The 23,854-nt window shown below is 40.2% G+C and overlaps 1 protein-coding gene across 1 annotated transcript in view; it reads left to right on the top strand.

The window, feature by feature from the left end:
- The window catches only part of LOC144494781 (lysine-specific demethylase 4C-like), a 386,490-nt gene that overhangs the window by 310,266 nt on the left and 52,370 nt on the right, over positions 1-23,854 (top strand). The window contains exons 18-19 of the mRNA XM_078214103.1: positions 21,366-21,551; positions 22,238-22,408. Of these exons, the coding sequence (XP_078070229.1) occupies positions 21,366-21,551; positions 22,238-22,408 (357 nt within the window). The remainder of the gene's footprint in view (positions 1-21,365; positions 21,552-22,237; positions 22,409-23,854) is intronic.

Raw genomic sequence — 23,854 nt, forward strand, 5'->3', positions numbered from 1 at the left:
CTATGTATGATTCAAACCAGTGAAGAGTTTTCCTCCTGATTTCCATTGACTCCAGTTTTGCGAGGATATCTTCCAGTCAAATGCTGCCTTGCTGATGTGTAATTCATGGACACAGCCATTCTTTAAAATCTTTCCTGTTGGTTAATATCCATGTTTAAGCCTTAGCTTTGACTATTGGTAAGTGCTCTCTGCATAGCCTACATCACTAACCAAAACTGTTGCTGCTCACACATTGCCAGCAGGAATCTATGACTAGGAATGGGAAATGTGGTTCCTTTGCCAGGACCAGCAAGGCCTTTTGTAGCAACAATACTAGCATCTGACTAAGATTAGCTAACTTACCACAGATTGAGGGTTGTACTAGGGACAATCTTGGTCTGTATAATTTAACCACTCGCTAGATTTATTTATTGAGTCATTGGTAAAGCTTCTGAGGATTGCTAGTTAGATTCATTTGATCTGTTGCAAAAGTAAAGTAATTTAAATAATATTTAGTTGAGGAACATTGGTGCTTTGTAGCATTGGCTCACCATTCTATGACAATCATAGAATGTACAGTGCACGGTAGCACAGTGGTTAGCACTGCTGCTTCACAGCTCCAGAGACCTGGGTTCGATTCCCGGCTTGGGTCACTGTCTGTGTGGAGTTTGCACATTCTCCTCGTGTCTGCGTGGGTTTCCTCCGGGTACTCCGGTTTCCTCCCACAGTCCAAAGATGTGCGGGTTAGGTTGATTGGCCATGCTAAAATTGTCCTTCGTGTCCTGGGATGTGTAGATTAGAGGGATTAGCGGGTAAAATATGTAGGAATGTGGGGGTAGGGCCTGGGTGGGATTGTGGTCGGTGCAGACTCGATGGGCCGACTGGCCTCTTTCTGTACTGTAGGGTTTCTATGATTTCTATGATTTCATTCTGCTACTGCCCAAGGGAGTGGAGAGAAATAAATTCACATCTGTGCTCACCGTACAGTGAGTATCCAATTTCAGACCGACAGCCATGAGCAGATGCCATGCAGAGAAAGAATGGGAAATTAGTGGGCAGCTATATCATTTTTATGTATGTACAAGCAGCTGTTCCCTTGTGATACCAGACAAATTGCACATGGCTTCTGTATATGTTGTCGTTTAAGCGTACTAGAATTCTGAGTAGGACAAACATTTTCGTTGACAAACGTTTTCGTTTTTAGAATTAGAGTTAAAGTAATCCGAATCTGTAAATCTGTTCTTTGATGTCAGTCTTTCAACTTTGTAAGATATAGTAGATTGTTCATTGATGTGCGGGTTTGGTTGATTGGCCATGATAAATTACCCTTTAGTGTCAGAGGGATTAGGACTGTAAACATGTGGGGTTATGAGGATGGGACCTGGGTGGGATTGTCATCGGTGCAGGCTCGATGGGCCAAATGGCGTCCTTCTGCACTGTACATTCTATGATTGTCATTAAATGTGTAATTGTGAAGTGAAAAAAACTTAAATCCTTTAATACCCTTGACCTTCTTTACCTCTTACCGCCTACATGCTCCTGCAAATTACCATTCTTTTATGGCCCTTGTGCAACCCTTCTCTCTTTGCTCTACTCTTGGCTGCTATGCTTTTAGTACCCTGGCTTCCACTCTGTTGAATTCCTCCCCTAAACTTTTCCACCTCTCTGTCCTCCTTCAAAACCATTCTTAACTTTTTGTTCTTTGAATAAACCTTTCCTCGCCCTTCTAATTTCTTCACTTTTGGCTCAGCACTGGCACATTTGAATACCCCTGAGAAATACCTTGAGTCATTTTCCAGCAGTAAAGGCATCATATGTTTATGACAGTTTAAAACTGGATTTTCTTTTACATTACATTTTATAATAAGCATATCTAGTAAGTCCAGTTTCTGCAGTTTTCGGTATAGAAATTGTCGGTAAAATTTGAATCAGGATGTCTCAAATAAACGCTGCATTTCCATTTGGCTACTTTCCAAACTCCATTTCACGCCAAGTATTGCATTTGATTCAGTTTAATCTGTTGTGGAGTTGTACATGTGCAATGTTCAAATTTTGGTTGGAATAATGAAAATTTAAAAGCTCAGCTTTTTCACACAAATGGTAAATTACTTAGCAGAATCTGCATCATATGATGGATATGAAAAATGTACTGGGACAATCATACTACACAGCTTGTACTTGCTTGGTTTCTAAGAAATTGATTTTCTATTTTATGCCTTAATCTTTCCTCCACCCTCTGTTCCTTCCTCCCTGAAAGTACTGATTCCTGCTGAGGTACAATTACGTATTTAACGCTTCTGTTTAGGTGGTGAATGTTAGCTGACAGTTCTCATCTAACCATCATAAATGTTTACTTTCCAACAGAAGTTCTAGATACCAATTTAAAAGGGCACTGCCTTTGCTTTCCTCCAAGTGCTTCTAAAGTCAGTTGTAGTATAATAATGGCTGTTAGTACAGCTGAGATCTCATAGCTCTGCACTGACTGGAATGATTAGAAACTCTTGAATCCCTGTGCTAGCGCCTTTACCTCACTGGGCCATTGCGGGATTTGGAGGTTTCCATTCAAAAGGAGGTCTGGTCTCTCTGACACAAATATAATTTAAGAAATACCAGTTAAATTGATAGTATTAATATTGTTTTGTTTGGCTATTATGGTTATTGCTATTCTGATGCTCTCTCTCATCAGCTTTGATAACTAATATCCCAGAAATTATACTGCTGTTTTTTCAGATTGCTGTTAGTTGATATAATGAATATGCTGGTAGGAAGAGGAACACGAAAACAGCGGACAGTGATGTGAAGATGTTTTTTTTGGCAACGAAGTAACCAAAAGAGATTTAAAGTATTAATTTTGGTTGAGAGAAAGAAAAATAGGAATCATTTTCAAAGGAATTTGAAAGAAAACATCACACTTATTTCTTTTCTCATATATAGTTGGCTTGCAGCTATGTTGCGGCCTACATGGGGTAGGGAAGAAGGGAAACTGGATCAAAAAATATCTGAGTAAATCATTTCCAAAGGAATCACAAAATTCCAAAGGATTAATGAAGCACATTGCAATATGGTCCTTTGTGTTTTTTGACTGGTAACCAATGGCATAGATAAATATTTTGATTCAACTTCTTAGGTTATAAAAGATTTATTATTTTTGATCTTTTTGACTTTGCTCGTGTTCCAAAGAGCGAAACCAAATATTGACAAACTGAAACAGTTTAATTTTCCAGGCAAATTGTAAGTTTTGGAGGTCTTACCATGGACAGTGGATTACAACACTTCCAGAAATTCATGTAGGAATTGTTCTTTTTAATTTAATGGAGGAAACTATTTCACATCTGTGAATCAGCATTTTTAAAAGGTTTAAATGAATTTTCACTGAATTTGACAACTCTCCTCAAATGGCAAGACATGTAATTTCCCTTGCCTCATGCACTTGGAGATTAATTCCTAATTTCAGAGGATGACAGAAATAAGGTTTTAATAAGTTTTTTGAAACAAAAACATCATAGAATATACCTTAAATTGACATTGGGGCACCTGTGCTTTTCTCTACTTAATACTTCTGAAAGTTTTATGTACTGTCAGCATTTATAGGAGGATTTCTTCACATGTTAAGAAATGGACCTAAAACTTAGTCAGAAGGAACATTTAAATCGCAATCTTCATCACTGGTTTAACTGTTTCATGACACCAGTAGGCTATGCTAGGGCAGTTGACTAAAATCTTAGTCAAATAGGTAGGTTTTAAGGAGCATCTTAAAGGACAAGCAAGAGTGAGTGAATTTGGGAATAAAGGGTCTAGATGTCTAATGGTAAGCTGGGACAAGTGAATTAGGGAACGTTAAAGTGCCCATTGGAGGATTTGAACACTAGTTTGAATATTGTAACATTGGCAAGCACAGGATGTGATGTCTGAACAGGAAGCAGAGTTCAAATGTATGGAGTGTGGAAAATTGGAGGCTGGCCAGGAGAGTGCTGGAATAGGCAAGTCTGCAGATAACAAAAGCACGGATGTGGGTCTTAGCAGCACACGGGTTGAGACAGTTGTGGTGCTAAATGATGCTAGGTAACCTTTGTTGTGGGGAGAATATGGGGTCAGAAAGGACACTGAACTTGCAAACAGACAGTGTCCAGGGGTGGGTAAGTGTTGAGAGAATAGAGTTTATGTAATGGGTTGAAGGCAATGGCTCAGCCCTGCCATATTTTAGCAATTTGGCAAATTTTAGACATTTATCTAGTACCTTAACCGATCTATAGAATGTCTGAAAGCCTTCTCAGCCAGTGAGTTAGTTATTATGTAGGCATATGCGGCAGTCTATTTTCACACTGCAAGATCCTGCAAACAGCAAACAAAGTAATTTTGTCTGGTTTGGGCTGTTGGTTGAGTCAGGAATGTTGTCAAGTAAGGAAACTCTGCTTTTTCCGAAATCTGTTGCCTTCACTTTTATGTGAAGTTTAATACCTCAAATGAGAAAATGCACTTTTGACATATAGCACTCCTTTAATATTAAAGAAAAATATGAAACTGTTCAAGGAGAAGAGTGAGGCTGCACCCAGGATATTCTAGTATTTCTTGAGTTGGTAGACAGGATATATGCCAAACCCCAGTATTTTCTTGCTTAGGTTTTAGTCATACGGATTTAATAAAAAAAACTCTGCATGTTAGTTATGTCAACAGCATATTATATACAAAATGTTCTTTTGAAGAATATTCCATTGGGAAAATTGGCGAACAGCACTGTTTTTATTCTTGAATGACCTTTTGGATTGTGCAATGTTTCTGTAAATCAGCATTATTCAAGTTTTTTCTTTACCGTTTCAACATCAACATGAGTTTTGTGGTTCTGATTTGTGAAGCGAGTTACTTTTTTTCAATTGTAAGTAGAAATAAAATTATATCAACCTCTGCTTTTTCTAGTAGATGAGCTTCTTCACACAACTTGATGATTTGAGCTTTCTACATAATCCATAACAAAATATTTTTCTGCTGTTTATTGTCATCGGGCAGAAGTTTGTTCAGAAACATCTTCTGTGGGAAACATGTCAGGGCAAGTACTTTGCACTGAAAGTTCTCTTTGCAGCCCTCAAGTGCACACACTTTTTCTATTGACGCCAAAGTTAGGCATTGAATGAATTATAATCATTCGTTGATTTATGCATTACGAAGTTCAAACAGATTCTGAACTCCCTAAGGTAAATTAAACCTGATAAAAGAGCCATGTGATGGATAGAGATGCATATTTCCCGTAATTATGGAATTGTAATATAGTTGAACCTGCCTTTCAAGATACCTCTTATAAGGGATCGCCTTTAAAGTGCTACCAGGAAAATGTGGCTGGAAAGTATTCCCACTATAATTAACCTCAAATGAGAGACCATCTGCAGAGCACAGCTAGCACCGAGGCTCATTATGTTCTTCTGGATTGTTTCTGAAACTCCACCCAACTGCTGTAAAAATTATAGTAATACCACTCACAGATAAATCACAGCTAAAGAAGCGATTGAGAATGTTTCACGCGTAGAGTACATTGTTTCAAGCCTTGGATATTCTGATATTCTAGATGTTGGTGTTCGGAAGCTCACTCTGCTAATTTTAAAGAGACAAATTGGGAAAAATAAAAACAGCCAAACAAATACTGGAATTTAAATTTAAAAAAAGTAATACCAGTGAGTTAATTTTAAAAAATTGCCTCCAATACATTGTGTTTATAGTTCCTTTCTACATTTAATTTGTACTAATTCTGACACAATATAGGTTTAAACTTTGAACATTTTTACTATTTTATTATTTTCAGTATAGTCATTTTTAAGATTGCTTCATGCATGTATCTCTCCAATAAAGGACTGCTTTTTAAAAAGTTTTATTTATTAGTCACAAGTAAGGCTTAAATTAACACTGCAATGAAATTACTGTGAAATTCTCCTAGTCACTACACCGACGCCTGTTCGGTCAATGCACTTAACCAGCATGTCTTTGAGACTGTGGGAGGAAGCCAGAGCACCCAGAGGAAACCCACACAGATACAGGGAGAATGTGCAAACTCCACACAGACAGTGACCCAAACTGGGAATCGAAACTAGGTCCCTGGCCCTGTGAGGCAGCAGATGTATTGAGCATTTGATTAAGAAACTGCAAGCAGCAGCTAACCAATGTACCACCCTTTATTTTGGTTGCACAAGTGTTATTAGAATGCTAATTCCACTATATTTTCTTAAGAAATTATTGTGTGCGAGAGAAGTACCTAAAATGTATCTTCAGTAAGCAGGCCAAGTGCTTATACTGGTTGACTCTTGGTTGTTTTGAAGTAGCAGCTATTTTCAAGACATTCCCACTTGCTTTTTCATCTGTCAATGTTGCATTTTATTATCCATTCGCTATTTAAAACTGTTTTATACAGAATTTCCATTCAATTGTAGGCCTGATCATTTTCTTGTCATCTCAGTCAGATGCTAATTGTTCACAGCTTTTTCATAACTGCCAATGTAATCTCTGCATGACTGAAGTAATCATTGGAAAAATGACTGCTATTATATGATGATTTTAATGTTGCTTTAGTTCTTTTCTGTGGAGAAAAACGTACGATTTGGAGTGAAACCCTAATTGATGTATTGAGCATTTGATTAGGAAACTGCAAGCAGCAATGACAAGCATTCACTGCATTTCTATTCCAAATATAGTACTCCTGATGTTGATGCATTAGGTTGAGTTTCCAGTGGTGTAACATGCTGGTTAGAGTCCACTTCTCAAGAATTTTAAGTTGATTTTTTAAGGTACCATTCCAGTTTATATGTGTCTTGAGGTTTTGATAGTTGGAAAAATAGCACTGCACAACAGTGCTTAACAATTTACACAGACCTTTAAGTGTAATCAACACACAATGTACATTCAGTCCAGTTTAATGAACAAAGAACAATACAGCACAGGAACAGGCCCTTCGGCTCTCCAAACCTGCGCCGCTCATATGCCCAACTAGACCATTCATTTGTATCCCTCTATTCCCAGTCTGTTCATGTGGCTATCTAGATAAGTCTTAAACGATCCCAGCTTGTCCGCCTCAATCACCTTGCTTCGGAGTGCATTCCAGGCCCCCACCATCCTCTGTAAAATACGTCCCCCTGACATCTGTGTTGAACCTTGCCCCCCTCACCTTGAACTTGTGACCCCTTGTGTTCGTCACCTCTGACCTGGGGAAAAGCTTCCCACTGTTCACCCTATCTATGCCCTTCATAATTTTATACACCTCTATTAGGTCGCCCTTTATCCTCTGTCTTTCCAGGGAGAACATCCCCAGTTTACCCAATCTCTCCTCATAGCTAAGACCCTCCATACCAGGCAACATCCTGGTAAACCTATTCTGTACTCTCTCCAAAGCCTCCACGTCCTTCTGGTAGTGTGGCGACTAGAACTGGACGCAGTATTCCAAATGTGGCCAAATTGTTCTATCCAGCCGCAACATCATATGCCAACTTTTATATTCTATGCCCCGTCCAATAAAGGCAAGCATGCCATATGCCTTCTTCACCACCCTCTCCACCTGTGCTGCCACATTTAAGGATCTGTGGACTTGTACACCCAGGTCCCTCTCTGTGTCTATACTCCTGATGATTCTGCCATTTATTGTATAGCTCCCCCTTACATTAGATCTACCGAAATGCATCACTTCACATTTATCTGGATTAAATTCCATCTGCCATTTCTCCGCCCAATGTTCCAGCCTATCTATATCCTGCTGTATTCTCTGAAAATGTTCATCACCACAATGGTTGGACCTTGTTGCCCCTCCAGTGGCCTCTTGTTTCACTGCTCTTGGGCATAGGTAAGTCTCAGTTGTTCGCCATCTCCTGCTGCTTGAATCCACAGGTTTTTCATTAGTCACCATTATAAAGGTCAGTTCAGTAAGTAACAGTCCTGTGAATGTAATTTACAGCTTTCAAGTTGAAGCAAAGCATTTGCACCATCTTTCTCTGCCATCATTCAATGAACCCGCGGTGTTTTTTTTTACTAATGATGTGAATGATTATACAGGTGCAGTATTGACTATCTTGATCATTTTCCTCTGCCCCGTGTCCTTTCTCACACTACACAAGCTGAAGTTAAAAACTAGAATTCTGCTTCGCAAATGTTTGCAGGATTGGTACTTCATATTTTGTGATTTTGAAGTTGCCTTTAAAAAAAAATTGGAAAGATCTTCAGTTGAGCACTCATTCTTTTAATGGGCTATTGATAATATTGTCAGTTCAAAGCAATCTGGAAAGGTCAGAGGGATGATCCAAGTTCAGTGTTTTTTTTGCTTGCAAAGCTAAGGGTCCTGACTTCTGCCCCCACACAGCACCAATGGATTATTAACAATCACATTCATTTCTCATTATGCATAGTTGGATTTATGCCTGGGGCAAGTCAATGCTGCAGCTGTGTTGTTGCAGACCACTGGGGGCAGGGCTGCTAAAAAAAAATAGGTTTAACAAAATCTTGGTTTAATATCCAATTCCAGACTTCCCGCTTTCATTCAATAAAACCTCTCAGAATATGGATGCAATTTGCAAGCTATTTAAATATGCCAAATGATAGTTTCTATCCAGAAAAGGAAAATGTTTGGGATGCCTAGCATCTATTTTCTGCCAGCTGTAAATTCATAACACAGCTATTGCAGAATCTAACCATTTTCTGTGCATGTCGAAGATAGCATGCTTAACTGCAGCATATTGGAACAAATCTGAGATACTGAAGTATCCGGAACCTGCATTTATTTATTTTCTTCCTCCTGTGACCTCTTTAACCTCTATTGAGAAGCAGTTTTTCACTGAAGATTGTTATGCTCTGGTTTACGGTGGAGTGGATGTACAGCTGTGACATATACTTATTAATCCTGTCATCACTAACAATTACTGCCTGGTTTTAATGTACTACCATATTTTCTCCCAATACATTTTCAAAAGCTGCTTATGACAAGGCAGTCTGCTTGTTGGCACAAATCAAGGACTGAGAAACAACTCACAGGCAGGACATGATTTTATTTTTACAACTGTTTTTTAATAATCATTGATTATAGATTTAGAAATGGAGGAAATTAAATTTTATTGTATTACTACCTAAATTAAGGACAGAAAACCTAGGAGCTTTAGACAGGATATATTTTTAAAAATTGAAGAGATGTGGGCAGAACTTCCTCGACCATCAATCGGTAAGGGTGTCAGAATCAACCTCGCGTCCACAGACACATTTTAACAGCTTGTGAAAATGTGAAGTGAGAAGTTCAATCGAAGTTTTAACTAATGTGTTTGGGAGTGGTACAAAAATCAGCTAAGTGAAGATAAAAGGCGTAAATGCGAAGCGATAAATGTGCAGTGGAAAAGTAGAGTGCAAGTAGCATAAGAAAGGCAAACATTTTTTTGGCTATGCTGCTTAGTGCACTGCATGTTGAGGGCCATGAATGCCCTTCAATAGATTTTATGGAAATCAGAAAAAGTGCTAAGTGAACACTCATGTCAGTCTGCACAGATGGAAATTTAATAAAATTCCATATTGAATTACTACAGATCAAATGAAAGAATTAAATGTTTGCAAGATACCTGAGCCAGGTGACCGACTGTTTAATATTCTCAAGAGAATAGAAGCAAAAAAAGCCTTTTTAAACTATAATTTCAGAACTGTTTCCAAGGGACGGCAAAAGCTATCCCAGTGTTCAAAAAATGGAGCAAACTATAGTCTATTAAATTTGTTAATCTAAAGTGTTGTGGGGGAAATGCTTGAGGACATTATACTGGATACTATCAGTATATATCTAACAACATGAAATCCTAAAGCCTCTTAGTCATTTTCAGTTAATCTACTTCGGTGTATTGGGAAATTGTCTATTCCTTTGCTCTGTATTTTTAATTTGTGAATATATCAATGTATATTGATGCTTCTCTGATCTCCTTATCAATTTCCACTGTGCTAACAGTATCATATAAATACCTTCACTGTGGTACTACATGAAACTATAATCAAATATGCTGGTAATGGAAATCCCACAGTAGTTGAAAAAAGCTTAATCAAGTTCTGGTCCAGAAATGAAAATTGAGAAGACTGTCACGTCATTCTTCTCCGTCCTGTCCAAACTCCCTGGGAAACCTTTCCATTCTGTGCACTTAATTTTGTGTCACTCCCTAAGTGAGTGTGCTGAAAAGGTGTCTAATTCCAAGCAGTTGATAAAGGCACAAACTCTGAGTTACCAGGGTGAAGACTGTGACTTGTCAGCAGCCAACTCACATGTGGCCACAGCTGTCGGAGACTCCTTTCATCTGATTTTTCTCCCCTGGGATTAACAGAGGGGAAGGTCAATGACATGGTTTGGCCATCCATGTTACTTTGTCCTCAATACTTCATGCAAGAAAAAGGCCGTCAAAGGAAAAGTCAGATTTATCAGCATTATCTATCATATCATTTGAATACAGTCTGGTGGCACAGTGGTTAGCACTGCTGCCTCACAGCATCAGATACCTGGGTTCAATTCCTGGCTTGAGTCATTGTCTGTGTGGAGTCAGCACATTTTCCCTGTGTCTATGTGGGTTTCACCTGAGTGCTCCGGTTTCCCCTCTCAGTCCGAAAGACGTGCTGGTTAGTTGCATTAGCCATACTAAATTCTCCCTCAGTGTACCCGAACAGGTGCCGGAGTGTGACAACTAGGTGAGTTTCATAGTATCTTAGAGCCATAGAACCCCTACAGTGCAGAAAGAGGCCATTTGGCCCATCGAGTCTGCACCGACAACAATCCCACCCAGGCCCTATCCCCATGTCCCTACATATTTACCTGCTAATCCCTCTAACCCTCATATTTATCCGCTAATCCCTATAATCTACGCATCCCGGGACACTAAGGGGCAATTTAGCTTGGCCAATCAACCTAACCCGCACATCTTTGGACTGTGGGAGGAAACCGGAGCACCTGGAGGAAACCCACGCAGACATGGGGAGAATGTGCAAACTCCGCACAGACAGTGACCCGAGCCGGGAATCGAACCCAGGTCTTCTTTGCAGTGTTAATGTAAGCCCACTTATGACACTAATAAATAAACTTATGTAAAGCAGTCTGAGCAACATTACCTTGTAGTTCTTCATCATTGTAAAGATATTACGTTTTAGTGTACTGTGGGAAAACTAACACCTGTGCACAGAATAATAAATAATTGTTGCTGAATTTCATATCATCAAATTGTATATTTTTGTTCAATATAAAAATTCAGCTTTTGTTGGTGATAGATCAGAAGGAATTAGGAGAGACGTTTTTTTAATCTGCTTGCTTTTGTCAGCAAAATCAGGTGGTACTGGGGCAGCTAATCTATCTGCTCAAAGCCTCCTCGTCCACCTGCCTGCAATTCAAATCATCTGACCCACTACAAATGTGACAAAGTTGTCCCCAGCACTGAGCTTTAGAGGTGAGTGCTCACCTCCAACCAACACCATTGCCTGTCTTCATTTATTTCCTTTCTTGTCACCTTGGCACTTTTGCTACAAAGGATACAAACTGAAAAATTACAAAGTTAAAGAGAGAAAAGTGGAAAACGCTGGGGGGGGGGGGGGGGGGGCACTTCTTCTTGCCTCTCAAATTCACCTTGAACACTGTCCAGCATTATGATCGGTTAGCCAGCCTTTCAGCCAATTTGCTCGTTTTTGACTTGCCTCTCGGAATAATTTATTTTGATTTATATTTATTTCCAGCGACCTAAGTCACTGGACTTTTGTCGAATTTACTTTTTCTACGGAATGTTTTTGTGAACTTTTCATCATTTGTTGATTGCATGTCATAGTTGCCCTTTGACAAGAGGCTGGGAGTGCAGCCAAATTGAATTTTAAGAAATGCACATATTCTGGCTGAGTGCCTCAAAAGCTAGATGTTACCTGGTACTTCCATGGTCTATCAACATTAAAAAAATGAAATGCACTATTTCTCTATTGAGGTCTGCGATAGAATATTTTTTTAAACTGAATTTTCTATATACAGCTTTCATAACTTGCTCGCTTGTGTGTATGCTTCCGGAATGTCAGTTACTTCTCAGCTTTTTTCAATGATCAATATTTTGAGAAAGATCCTCAAGTACTCTTTAAAAAGATTTCAGCTGTAAATTTTAACCAACAATATGAAGAGCTGTACACAAATATATATATTTTTCAAAGTTAAACCTGTCGCTTCTAAGGCTGAGTATCTGTGAAACATAGAAAGAGTACAGAAGCTTTTAATAGGTTACAAAATGTTCTATTTTATGATAGTACCTTCTTTACAGCCAAGAGGATATGCAGTTGAATTGTTGCTATGGCCTGGATTTTTTGCTACGGTGGTGACAGCAAAATTGTCAGTATTGATGATAATTACTCCATTGAAACTGGCAACAGCAGCTGGATTCTGCACATGTGCAAAATAACTGGGTGGCACAGTGGTTAGCACTGCTGCTTCACAGCGCCAGAGACCCGGGTTCAATTCCCGGCTTGGGTCTCTGTGTGGAATTTGCACTTTCTCCCCATGTCTGCATGGGTTTCCTCCCAAGACGTGCTGGTTAAGTGCATTGACCCGAACAGACTGTGGCAACTAGGGGAATTTCACAGTAACTTAATTGCAGTGTTAACGTAAGCCTTCCTTGTGACTAATAAATAAACTTTTAATGTGGAAATCCAGGATTCTACACTTTTCCATAGAGTCTGCTGCTGAAGCATCTGCAAGGAACTTAGCTAAGTTGATGAGGACTTCCAATTTTACGCCGCTTGTCTTGCTGTAATACCCCTTGAAAAAATTCTATATTGTTAAATGAGGTTTGACTAGGATTTTTACTACATGAGTAGATTTTATGGCCCTCCGTTGGGCATGTTCTCAGCAAGGTGGTAATGACATGTGGCTGGCGTGCATCCCACCCACCATTTTACAACATATAATTAATGACAACTGAGCTTGCTGCCAATCCAGTTGATCTGAATATTACGCTGCCAGCATCATCATTTGATTGGTGTGTGCAGGTGGGTGGAAATGAGAAAGGCTTTTTTCATCTCTGTGGCAAAGGTGAGAAGGAAGTATGGTATGTCATTCCAGGGAGTGACCTGTGTGCATCTGGGGTACCCCTCAACCCAAGATGTTACCCCTCTCCTTCGTTTCTCCCATCTGGCCTCCAAAACCTCTCCATTCACCACCCCCCCCCCCTCCCCCCACTCCACTTAGGCTCCCAGATCTCTCTCCTTTCAAAACCCTGGATTACCTGGGTCCGGATGCCATGACTTTCTTCTTTCCAGGTCCTATGTGCAGTGCAGCAGCTTCCACTGCTGAGTCCAATCATATCCATTTTTTTTGTTATCAGAAAATTTAAATTAAAAGTGATGGATATGAATTCCTTGAACTTCCTGGTTTGCTGTGTGTAGATACTTTAATGTGAGTGGCTGCTTGCTGACATCACTGCTGCTTGGGGCCTGGAGAGGTCTTTGACCCAGTGTCATTGGGAAATGGGATGTCCACACCACAGAGACTGTTAGATCTTTGTGCAGAGCTTTCTTTGAGATCAGTGGGGTGTGCTGTTGTTTTGATGCTGGTCATAAGATCTGTTTCTGGCCAGTATCTCTATATAACTTGCCATAAAGGTGTGTGTGAACAGCCAAAGTAACTTGTCTAAGTCTTTTTTTTGTCTTTCCTCTCTGTTAAACTCCCTTCTTCATGCCCTTGAAAGTACCCTGGCTGGGAGAAATTTGTCATGACCATGAATCAGTGTCCTCCCACTTCTTTAATGCAATGCACTGGAACACCAATTCACAGTAGCACGAGGCAGTCACAAAGTACTATATTCCATCATATGTATCATGCTGCATATTTATATTGAGCTCAAAGATATGCACATTTTCAAGCTTCTGTTTTGCTGGAAGTTTAAGTTAATTTACTTTTGTCCTTTTAGTTACATAGTATTTACATACAATTCAGTCCGACTGATCCACCCTGGTGTTTATGCTCCACACAAAAGCCTTCTCCCATTTTTTTTCTTCTAAACTTATTGACATATACAGGGAAACAGAATAGAAGGATGTGTTTATCTAGCTTCCCTGTAAATGCATCTATGCTAGTCACTGCAACAACTGCCCCAACAAACCTTTCCACGTTATTAAAGACCCCTAGCAAGTCATCCCTTCGTCTTTTTACTGAGAAACCAACTTCAGCCTGTTCAATCTTTCCTGATATGTGTAACCACTCAGTTCTGGTTCTCAGTTATTGTTTTCAGAAATATTTTCTGAACCTTCTCCAGGGCCTCTGGATCCTTTTTATAAAATGGAGCCCAGAACTGTTCAGTGTACTCGGACTAAATAATGGCCTAAGCAAAGTTCAAAGATTGACTTCCCTGAGATTCAATCCTACTCCCCCCTACTTTTGTTTACTATTTTGTAGTCTTAAGAAGTTGCATTGCTACCTTTAATGATCTGTGTATGTGTATGCCAATCCTTCTGCTCCATTTCTCCACTTTAACATTTATTTTCCAAGCAATATTTGGCCTCCTTCCTACCAAAATGTACCAAAATCTCTCACTAATCTGTATTGAATGTCATTAGCCTGGAACCTCCCTATTCTGCGAGGTGTGACTCCAGTTTTGCTAGAGCCCTTGTGTTATCTCTTCCCTAACTTCTTTCAATATGTGGCGATGCATCCACCTGGAGCAGGGGATTTGTTTACTATTGAGTTTTATTGGTTTATCAATTATCTCTCCCCTTCTGTTTTCAATGTCCTTTTATCTTAATGTTCTCGTTTAATGTCGTCCACTGTTAGTCCCATGATAAATAAGACCAAGTACTTATTTAATAATTCTGTGAACTCAGTCATCACTTGAGTTTACCATGCATGTCCCTTAACGAATCAATCCCTGTCCTTTTTATATTTGCATATCTTAGAATGCTATTTCTTTTTATATTTTTTGATAATTTGTAGTTTCGCTTTGTCTTCCTAATTTTTTTGTGTTTCTTTCCTAACCTAATTCGTGGGTGGCAGGGTAGCACAATGGTTGGCACGGTGGTTAGTAGTGTGGGCTCACATCTGCAGGGATCTGGGTTCAATTCCAGCCTCGGTTTACTGTGTGAAGTTTGCACGTCTCCCCATGTTTGCGTGGGTTTCCTCCTAGTGCTCTGGTTTCCCCTCACAGTCACAAAGATGTGCAAGTTAGGTGGATTGGCCATGCTAAATTGCCCCTAAGTGTCCCAAGATGTGTAGGATAGATGGATTAGCCATGGTAAATGTGTGGGGTTACAGGGATAGGACAGGGGAGAGGGCTTGGGTAAGGTACTCTGAGAGTTGGTGCAGACTCAATGGGCTCCATGGCCTCTTCTGCACTGTAGGGATTCTATGATAATTTCTCAGATAGATATCTGTGGGTGTGACTATTTCATTTTTCCCCATAATATACTTGCCATTCCAAACATGCTCCAAAAAGTCATACCGAGAGATATTTTCAGGAATGAACAACCATCATTTAACTAAATTGTATTTCAGCCTCCTTCTTTGAAATTATCTTTAGTTAAATGTTTGCAATTTTCATTTGCACCTTCAGACTAATGTGTTACAAAATCTAAAAGTTATCCTGACACTGTGATAACCCCCATGAGGGCCGTGTGGAATCATTGATTGATCTCCCTGTGGGGCGAATTGAGTATCAGTTCCCCTAGTAACAAGATTAATGACTTGCCAAGCTGGAACCCCTGACCTGAGCCTTTGAAAAGGCAGACCCAGGACTGGGCCTGCAGAACTGACTCCAACCCCTCTTCATGGCTTTAGTGCTATATAAATGCAAATTGTTGTTGACTTTGTGGACTTCACCAGACAGTTAGAGACAAAAAAGGATCAATATTTGATGCTGCAAGTATACCATTGATTTGTTAATCTGTTCTCTCCCTGACTTGGCATTGCTTCAGGATCTTCATGAGAATAGATTTAAAGCCAGTTCTCTCAGGTATTCATGTTTGCCATTTACCAAGGCAATCACAACAAGTACTAGTGAACTGAAAGTTCTAGTCATTGATTTTCCACTTACAAATCGGTTAAGTGGACTGCTCATTGCAACTCTAAATTTTCCACAACTTATTCTCGCCTTCAGAATACTTTCCAAGCCCATCCATTGAACAGAATGCTTACTGTGTTTTGTTTTCGCAGATCATGCCAAATCCACAAAGCCTTCACATTCATTGTTGTTCTTTAAGAGAAGAAATAGGCTATCCTGTAATTAAATAATAAGTTGAATTTTGCCACTGCAGCTGACGTCCCACTGCCAGAGCCAAAAACAGGAGGTGACACTGCATCAGCTGGTGGTGGGACCCAGGAAGGATGTTTCCAGCGGTGATCAATAAAATGGCTGCTGCCAGGGATGTCACCCCAATTAAAAACACAGAGGGCCAAGCAACTCTGGATTCTCAGCAGTACAAACACTCAGTGGCCAATGGTGTGGCTGCAGCTGGAAGCAGATGGCATCTCAGTGGGGTTGCAGCATGATGGAGTCAGGCAGGCAGGTCCTGGTGATTGGGGTGGTGTGAGATTGCAGCACACAGGTGGCATCATTGCTACAGGGCAGCCCTCTGAGCCATAGTGCTCCAATAAGGGAGAAATCCTGCCCCAGAACATGTTGCAAGGGACGTCTCAATGCTATTGTCCCCATGTGGTGACACACCATCCTCCAACACCTCCCCAATATGGGCAAAGTGCTCAATTGGGCTGCCAGCAGAATCTTAGAACTTTCTTGCCACTGGCAAAAAGGCATGGTAGTGGGAAGAGTTGGGGCAACCCCAGCAGGCCTTCCTGCACCATTTTGCCAGCTTTTCTGCCTTCCAATCTGTCTGTGAAGGGCTGGTAAAATTCTGGCCAGCGTGTTTCAAAATGAGACTATATAGCATAGCAAAATGACTGGACTGATTTAAGTCATTAAACCCACTCTGCCATTTTTCAGCCATAGCAACGCGATCTGTTTAATGCAATTCTAAGCCCCTTTCCCTCTTTTCCCCAAAATGTCTTTACTTCCCTGGTGGGATTTTCCGGCAGTGCTCACCCCAAAACTATGAAGTCCCACCTGAGGTCATAGAATCTTTACAGTGCAGAAGGAGGCCTTTCGGCCCATTGAGTCTGCACCGACCACAATCCCACCAGGCCCCATCCCTGTAACCCCATGCATTTACCTTAGCTAGTCCCCCTGACACTAAGGGGCAATTTTGCATGGCCAGTCCATCTAACCCTCACATCTTTGGAGTGTGGGAGGAAACAGGAGCACCCGGAGGAAACCCACACACAGACGGAGAGAACGTGCAAGCTCCACACAGACAGTGACCCAAGCCGGGAATCGAACCCGGGTCCCTGTGCTGTGAGGCAGCAATGTTAACCACTGTACCACCGTGCTGCCACAGGTCACCGGATCTTTGCATGGTCAGCCCCTCACCCACTACGATTCCCGTGGCAGGCAGGACGGGAAAATTCTCCTCCCCAAGTAAGCATTCGTTTCCATTATTTTTAGAAACCGTACATGACTTTTGCATCTTTGGCTTGAAAATCAGTATATATGATATTTTCACCGTTTAATGGTTTAAAAGAAAACCTATTTCTTGAATTCCCGTTTCGAATACTCAGTTCACCCTACAAATTAAATCTTCCTGTTCTGGACTTCCCTGCTATAGAGAAGAATCATTCTCAATTTGCCTTATCAATTCCCTTTACCAATCTTCCTTGAACCCCCTAATTTCCACAGAATGCATCTTCAGCTCACCTCATTTCATGCTATCCTTTCTGCTCGCGTATCATGCTGATGAATCATTAGGCTTTCTCCCAGCAGAGTTTATTCTTCAGGTGGTGGCACCTCTTCATTATTGACTATCCCTCAGTTTGAGGATGATGTCGACAACTGTCTCAAGTTCCTGACATGGGTCTTCACATGACTGAACAGGTCAATTTTCAGCTCCCATGTGTTTGGGTAAATGGAATTGGATGTCCCACAACGTAATAGGATCTGGAGTACAGGATTTGTGAGCTTTCCCTTTCCTGTCGGGGCAAGGGGGGAATATATGGGAAATCACAGATAGAGATTGAAAGTCGTTTACTAATCTGGTGCAGAGTGGACAACGACACTACAGTCATCCTCAACTTGTAGATCATGAGTGTGTATGTATATAGGTGGTCAGTTTAGTTTTGGCAACTGAGGTTCATGAGTTTTTCATCTAATTGGTATTTAATACTGACACCAAAGGGCAGTTGATCCTTGAAGTGAATAGCTACTGTGAGGTAGATTGTAAATAATATGGGGGTAATCACACAGCTTCAGAGTCATAGAGGTTTACTGCATGAAAACAGGTCCTTCGGCCCAACTTGTCCATGCCACCCAGTTTTTACCACTAAACTAGTCCCAACTGCCTGCATTTGGTCCATATCTGTCTATACCCATCGTACCCATGTAACTGTCTAAATACTTTTTAAAAGACAAAATTGTACCTGCCTCTACTATCTCTGGCAGCTTGTTCCAGACACTCACCACCCTCTGTGTGAAAAAATTGCCCCTCTGGACCCTTTTGTATCTCTCCCCTCTCACCTTAAACCTGTGCCATCTAGTTTTAGACTCCCCTACTTTTGGGAAAAGATGTTGACTATCTACCTTATCTATGCCCTCATTATTTTATAGACCTCCATAAGCTCACCCCTAAGCCTCCTACATTCCAGGGAAAAAAAGTCCCAGTTTATCCAGCCTCCCCTTATAACTCAAACCATCAAGTCCCGGTAGCATCCTAAGTAAACTTTTTCTGACTCTTTCTAGTTTAATAATACCCTTTCTATAATAAGGTGACCAGAACTGTATACAGTATTCCAAGTGTGGCCTTGTACAACTTCAACAAGATGTCACAACTTCTGTATTTGGTATTCTGACCAATGAAACCAAGAAGGTTGTCCTATCTAGAGAGACTACATAGTCTGGGTCTCTATTCTTGGAGTTCGCAAGAGTGAGGGGTGACCTTATTCAAACCTATAAGATCCTGAGGGAGCTTGACAGGGTAATGGTGAGATGTTTTCACTAGTGGGAGAGTCTCAAACAAGGGAACATAGCTACAAGATAAAGGACCGGTCATTTAAAACAGGTGCATAAAAATTTCTTCTCGCAGAGATGGTGAATCTCTGGAATTCTCTGCCCCGAAGGGCGTTGGAGGCTGGATCATTAGAAGTATTTAAAGGGGGAGTGAATAAATATTTGATAGAAGGAGCAATAGAGGGCTCTGGGGAAATGGCACAGAAAAGGAGTTAAGGCTGGCATAGATCAGCCATGGTCGTATTGAATGGCAGGGCAGGCTTGAAGTGCCTGGTGGCCTACTACTGCTTCTGTTTCTTGTGTTCTTGTGAATGCAATATCCTAAAAGAGATCTTAGCTATCTGAGTACTCCACAACTCCTGTCACACCTGAATGCATTGATATTCTACATCTCCTGTGATGAAGTCTAGGATCCTTTCTCATTCATATTTGTAATGGATTTAGTGTATAATGATTTATGTGACTGGTCCCACTTTCTTCCGTTGTTTTCTTAAGTGCTTCTCCATTTAGATTGTATTCCCATGTGCCTTTCCAGTGGCCAAATATAGGAATTGGTTTAATGTTACTTATAATTTACTCCTACAAATAATAGGGTTTACAGTTTTAAATGTTTACAGATTTATTTATGTTTTATCCATTGGATATGGGCATCGCTGGCTGGCTGGGCCAGCATTTGTTGCCCATCCCTAATTACCCTTGAACTGAGTGGTTTGCCAGGCCATTTCAGAGGGCATTTAAGAGTCAACCACATCGCTGTGGTTCTGGAGTCGCATGTCGGCCAGACTGCGTGAGGCTGGCATATTTCTTTCCCCTAAGGACATTAGTGACAGTCAACAATGACAATCAACAATGGTTTCATGGTCATCATTAGACTTTTAATTCCAGATTTTTAGTGGATCCAAATTTCGACATCTGCCATGGTGGGATTCAAACATTACCCTGGATTACCCTCAGAACATTACCCTGGATCACTAGTCCAGTGACAATGCCACCATACCATTGCTTCCCAATATATACACGATAAACATGCACTTAACAGCAGCACTTACAACACAACCTTGCCAGTGTTAGCTGGAGAATCCAAAACATGTTACAGTTTTAAACTCATGTTTTAAGCTCAGACCTTAATTAAAGTATCTTATCCCACGCCCACCTCTTTTTTCCAGCTTGTGCTTCTGCAATTTTTTTTGTTTTCCTCTTTACACTGTGTCTTCCAGTTTAGCATCTCAAGCCAATTTTGTATTACCCCTTATGTTCCAATATCCATCATTTTTACCTATATATTTATGGCTGTACAATATATTAAAATCCTTGAGTTTTCTTTGTGACATGATAATTAGTCATGTTTGATAACTCGTGTGACAGCCCAGTATTAATTGGGTTACCTTTATGTGGTTTCAATTCACATTTGAAGTGCACAGTTCCTCAATCAAGGACACTGTTCCAGTTCTTCTGTCTATTTCCCAATTCTGCTTTATACTGTCCTTTTTATTGTGCCCAGACTGCCTTCACTCCTTGCTCCCATCCTCAAAATGCCATGCAGAACCTTTGATCAGTTTCTGTCTACCTCTGTGACTCAACTTAAGGAATGTGATTGCATTAGTTAGATATTACCTACCCTTCACAAAATCAAAGGAGGACAAAGGATATACTGAAAATGTCTTTGTTTGTGACAGAGATGATGAGGCCACATTTGATGCTAATTTGTGATTTTGATTTTGGATATAAATGGGCAATTTGATGAGTTTGATATTGAATGAGGACAGGGAAATTTAGGTGAAAAGGTTCCTCGGGAGTGAAGGTTTGATTGCTACAAAGACTCGATGAGAAGACCGGGGAAAGGAAATTTGCACAAGGGAGCCATCAGGAGGCTTCAGAAGAAGGCAGGTGAACAACTTAAAAGTAGAAGGGATGTCAAAGTACTTGAAATTGAGAAGAAGCCAGAAGATTATGGGACAGATTATGGCAGAACTTGTAAGTGACCACAGAAATTTGGATGGGGAATGTGGTGAAATATTGCTAATTACCTGTATCATCATGTCAGAACCTGTGATTTACCACTGCATAATAACAATCCATTGAAACAATAGTGTACACTACCCATGCTCCAGATGTAATTAAGGTACAACAACAATGCTTTCTGCTTATGATGAGGCACTGTTTACAAAATGCAGAGAGCAGATTATATCTTTAGATACATGTACCCAATGAATAACTGAACATTTTGCTGTTAGTAAGAATGTTTTATTCCATAAATTGAAAAGAAAACACATTTTCTTGCGAACTTGTAGGCCTGGGGATCTTGAGAAGGAAAATTTATTAAACTCCAACTCTTCTTTTCCCTTACAGAAATGTGTTTTCTGCAGAAAGAGAGTCAAGAAGACTTTGGGTGCTTGCATTCAGTGTTCGTATGGACGTTGTCCAACATCCTTCCACGTAACTTGTGCGCATGCAGCAGGAGTTATAATGGAACCAGATGACTGGCCATATGTAGTCCTCATCACGTGCTTCAGACACAAGACAAACCTAAGTGTAGTAAGTATATCATTCACTTGCAACTGCTCTTGTCTATAATTCATGACAGCATATTTTGAATTTTAAGTTCTGTATTATCACATTTGAGTTAATTTTCTGCATTACCTGATCTAATTTTATTGAAGAACATTCACTGATGGGGTTGTGGGTGAGGGGAAATCATTTAAAGAAAACTGAAATCAGTTTATCTAGAATGTACTAAATAAGTAAAATGATGGTAAGCATGGGGAATACTTTAGCTACGCTTTTTTTGCATTATGTTCCTCCTTTGAATGTGACCCACCATTTGGACTGCAGAAGCAAATTACACTTGGTTTGAAATATTGGCCAAAAGTGTTGTAGTATTAAATGGACTGATAAGGCTGAACACAAGGTGCTTTAAAGAATCCAACAAGTTTAATTTCACATCAGTTTAGTTGCAAACTAAATTAACAATTTTGTGAGATTGTAAACATTGTGTTTTATGATAGGTGCAATTTTTTACTTTGGTAACAATTAACTAGCCCACAGTCAATGATGAGCCACTCTTCTGTGGGTTATAATGGAAATAATTGAACTACATTTTCCAGAAGTGTAAAAAGAGCAGTTTTGTTGTAACATTAACAGCTCTCAATCATATCATGTGTCAGTAAAATCAGTTAAGTAAACAAATTGTCCTTTTATTTTGATTTTTTTTTCCTCAAAAGAAAAGCAAAACTGTATTTCAAGACTTATCAGTTGGACAGACGGTCATCTCTAAACACAAGAATGGACGATATTATAGTTGCAGAGTGACTGGGATTTCATCACAGACCTTCTATCAAGTCATATTTGATGATGGTTCCTTCAGTGATGATCTGTACCCAGAAGACATTGCTGTGAGTAAAGTTTATTTATTGGTGTCACAAGTAGGCTAACATTAACACTGCGATGAAGTTACTGTGAAAATCCCCTGGTTGCCACACTCTGGCACCTGTTCGGGTACATTGAGGGAGAATTTGGAATGGCCAATGCACCTAACCAGCATGCCTTTCGGGCAGTGTGAGGCAACCGGAGCATCCGGGGGAAACCCACGCAGACGGTATTTTATTTCTGTTCAATTTGCAAAGGCAAAACATTTTAATGGTCCATCTTCAAACACGACTGAAACTATAACAAAATGTTGTAGGTTTTTCCACCATCCTAAATGAAATGTAATATTCTGTTATATTAAATTTAATGCTTAACTTGATTTTTAAAGAGCTGGTAGGAAACACAGAGAGGCTGTGTAGCAAGCAGAGACAATGGGGTCTGGGAAGGAGTTTAGATCAGATGAATGGTCATTTGTAACTGACCCCTGGTGATTAGTTATACCAGTAAGAAAATATCCAACATAGCAATTTTATTTTTCATATTCCTTCATGGGATGTGTGCATCACTAGCAAAACCAACATTTGTTGCTCATCCATAGTTGCTCTTGAGAAGATGGAAGTGAGCTGCTTTCATGAACCTGGTGGAAGTCCGTCTATAATGCTGTTAGGAAGGGAGTGTCAGTGACAGTGAAGGAACAGTTCTGTAGTTCGAAGTCAGGATGGTGTGTGCCTTGGTGTGTTTGGGGGGGGGGGGGGGCACGTTCTTCTAGGTGGTAGAGGTCACTGATATTGAAAGATGCAGTTGAAGGAACTTTGGTGTATTGCTGTGGTGCATCTTGTATATGATACATACAACTGGCAGAATGTGTTGGAGGAAATTAATGTTTAATGTGGTGCCAATCAGGTGTTCTGACTTCATTGAGTTTCTTGAATATTGTTAGGACTGGATACATCAGCAAGTGTCATGTGTTCTATCACACTCCTGACTTGTACCTTGTAGATGGGTGGACAGACGTAGTTGCCACAGTATTTATACTATTGTCTGGTCTGTATGACACCTGTGATGTTAATGGTGAGGGATTCAGCAATGATAATACCATTAGATGTGATTTGATTCTCTTTTATTGGTTATTGGGCGGCACCTGACACTATCATCCCACGCCTGAATGTTGTCCAGCCCCAGGAAAAAATTCAGCTATCAACAATTCCAGTTCTCAGTGGAAATTGGAACTGATCCAGTTCAGCTGCTCCCAGTTGGCCACTTGAGCTCTCCAACAACCACAACCATCTTCCTATGTGCCAGGAATAATTAACTCAGTGCCTTAATTAAAGGAGAAAGAAAGTGCTGGAAGATTATTTTCTGAGAAAGCACCCACCTCCTCTTGTCAGGTACAGTTATCTTGACAAAATAAATTAAAAAAAAATTATACCCTGTAGGTGTATGCCACTTTTTAATTGTATTTGTTCCAGCTG

The sequence above is a fragment of the Mustelus asterias genome, chromosome 6 (genome assembly GCF_964213995.1).
Source record: "Mustelus asterias chromosome 6, sMusAst1.hap1.1, whole genome shotgun sequence".
Taxonomy (NCBI): Eukaryota; Metazoa; Chordata; class Chondrichthyes; order Carcharhiniformes; family Triakidae; genus Mustelus; species Mustelus asterias.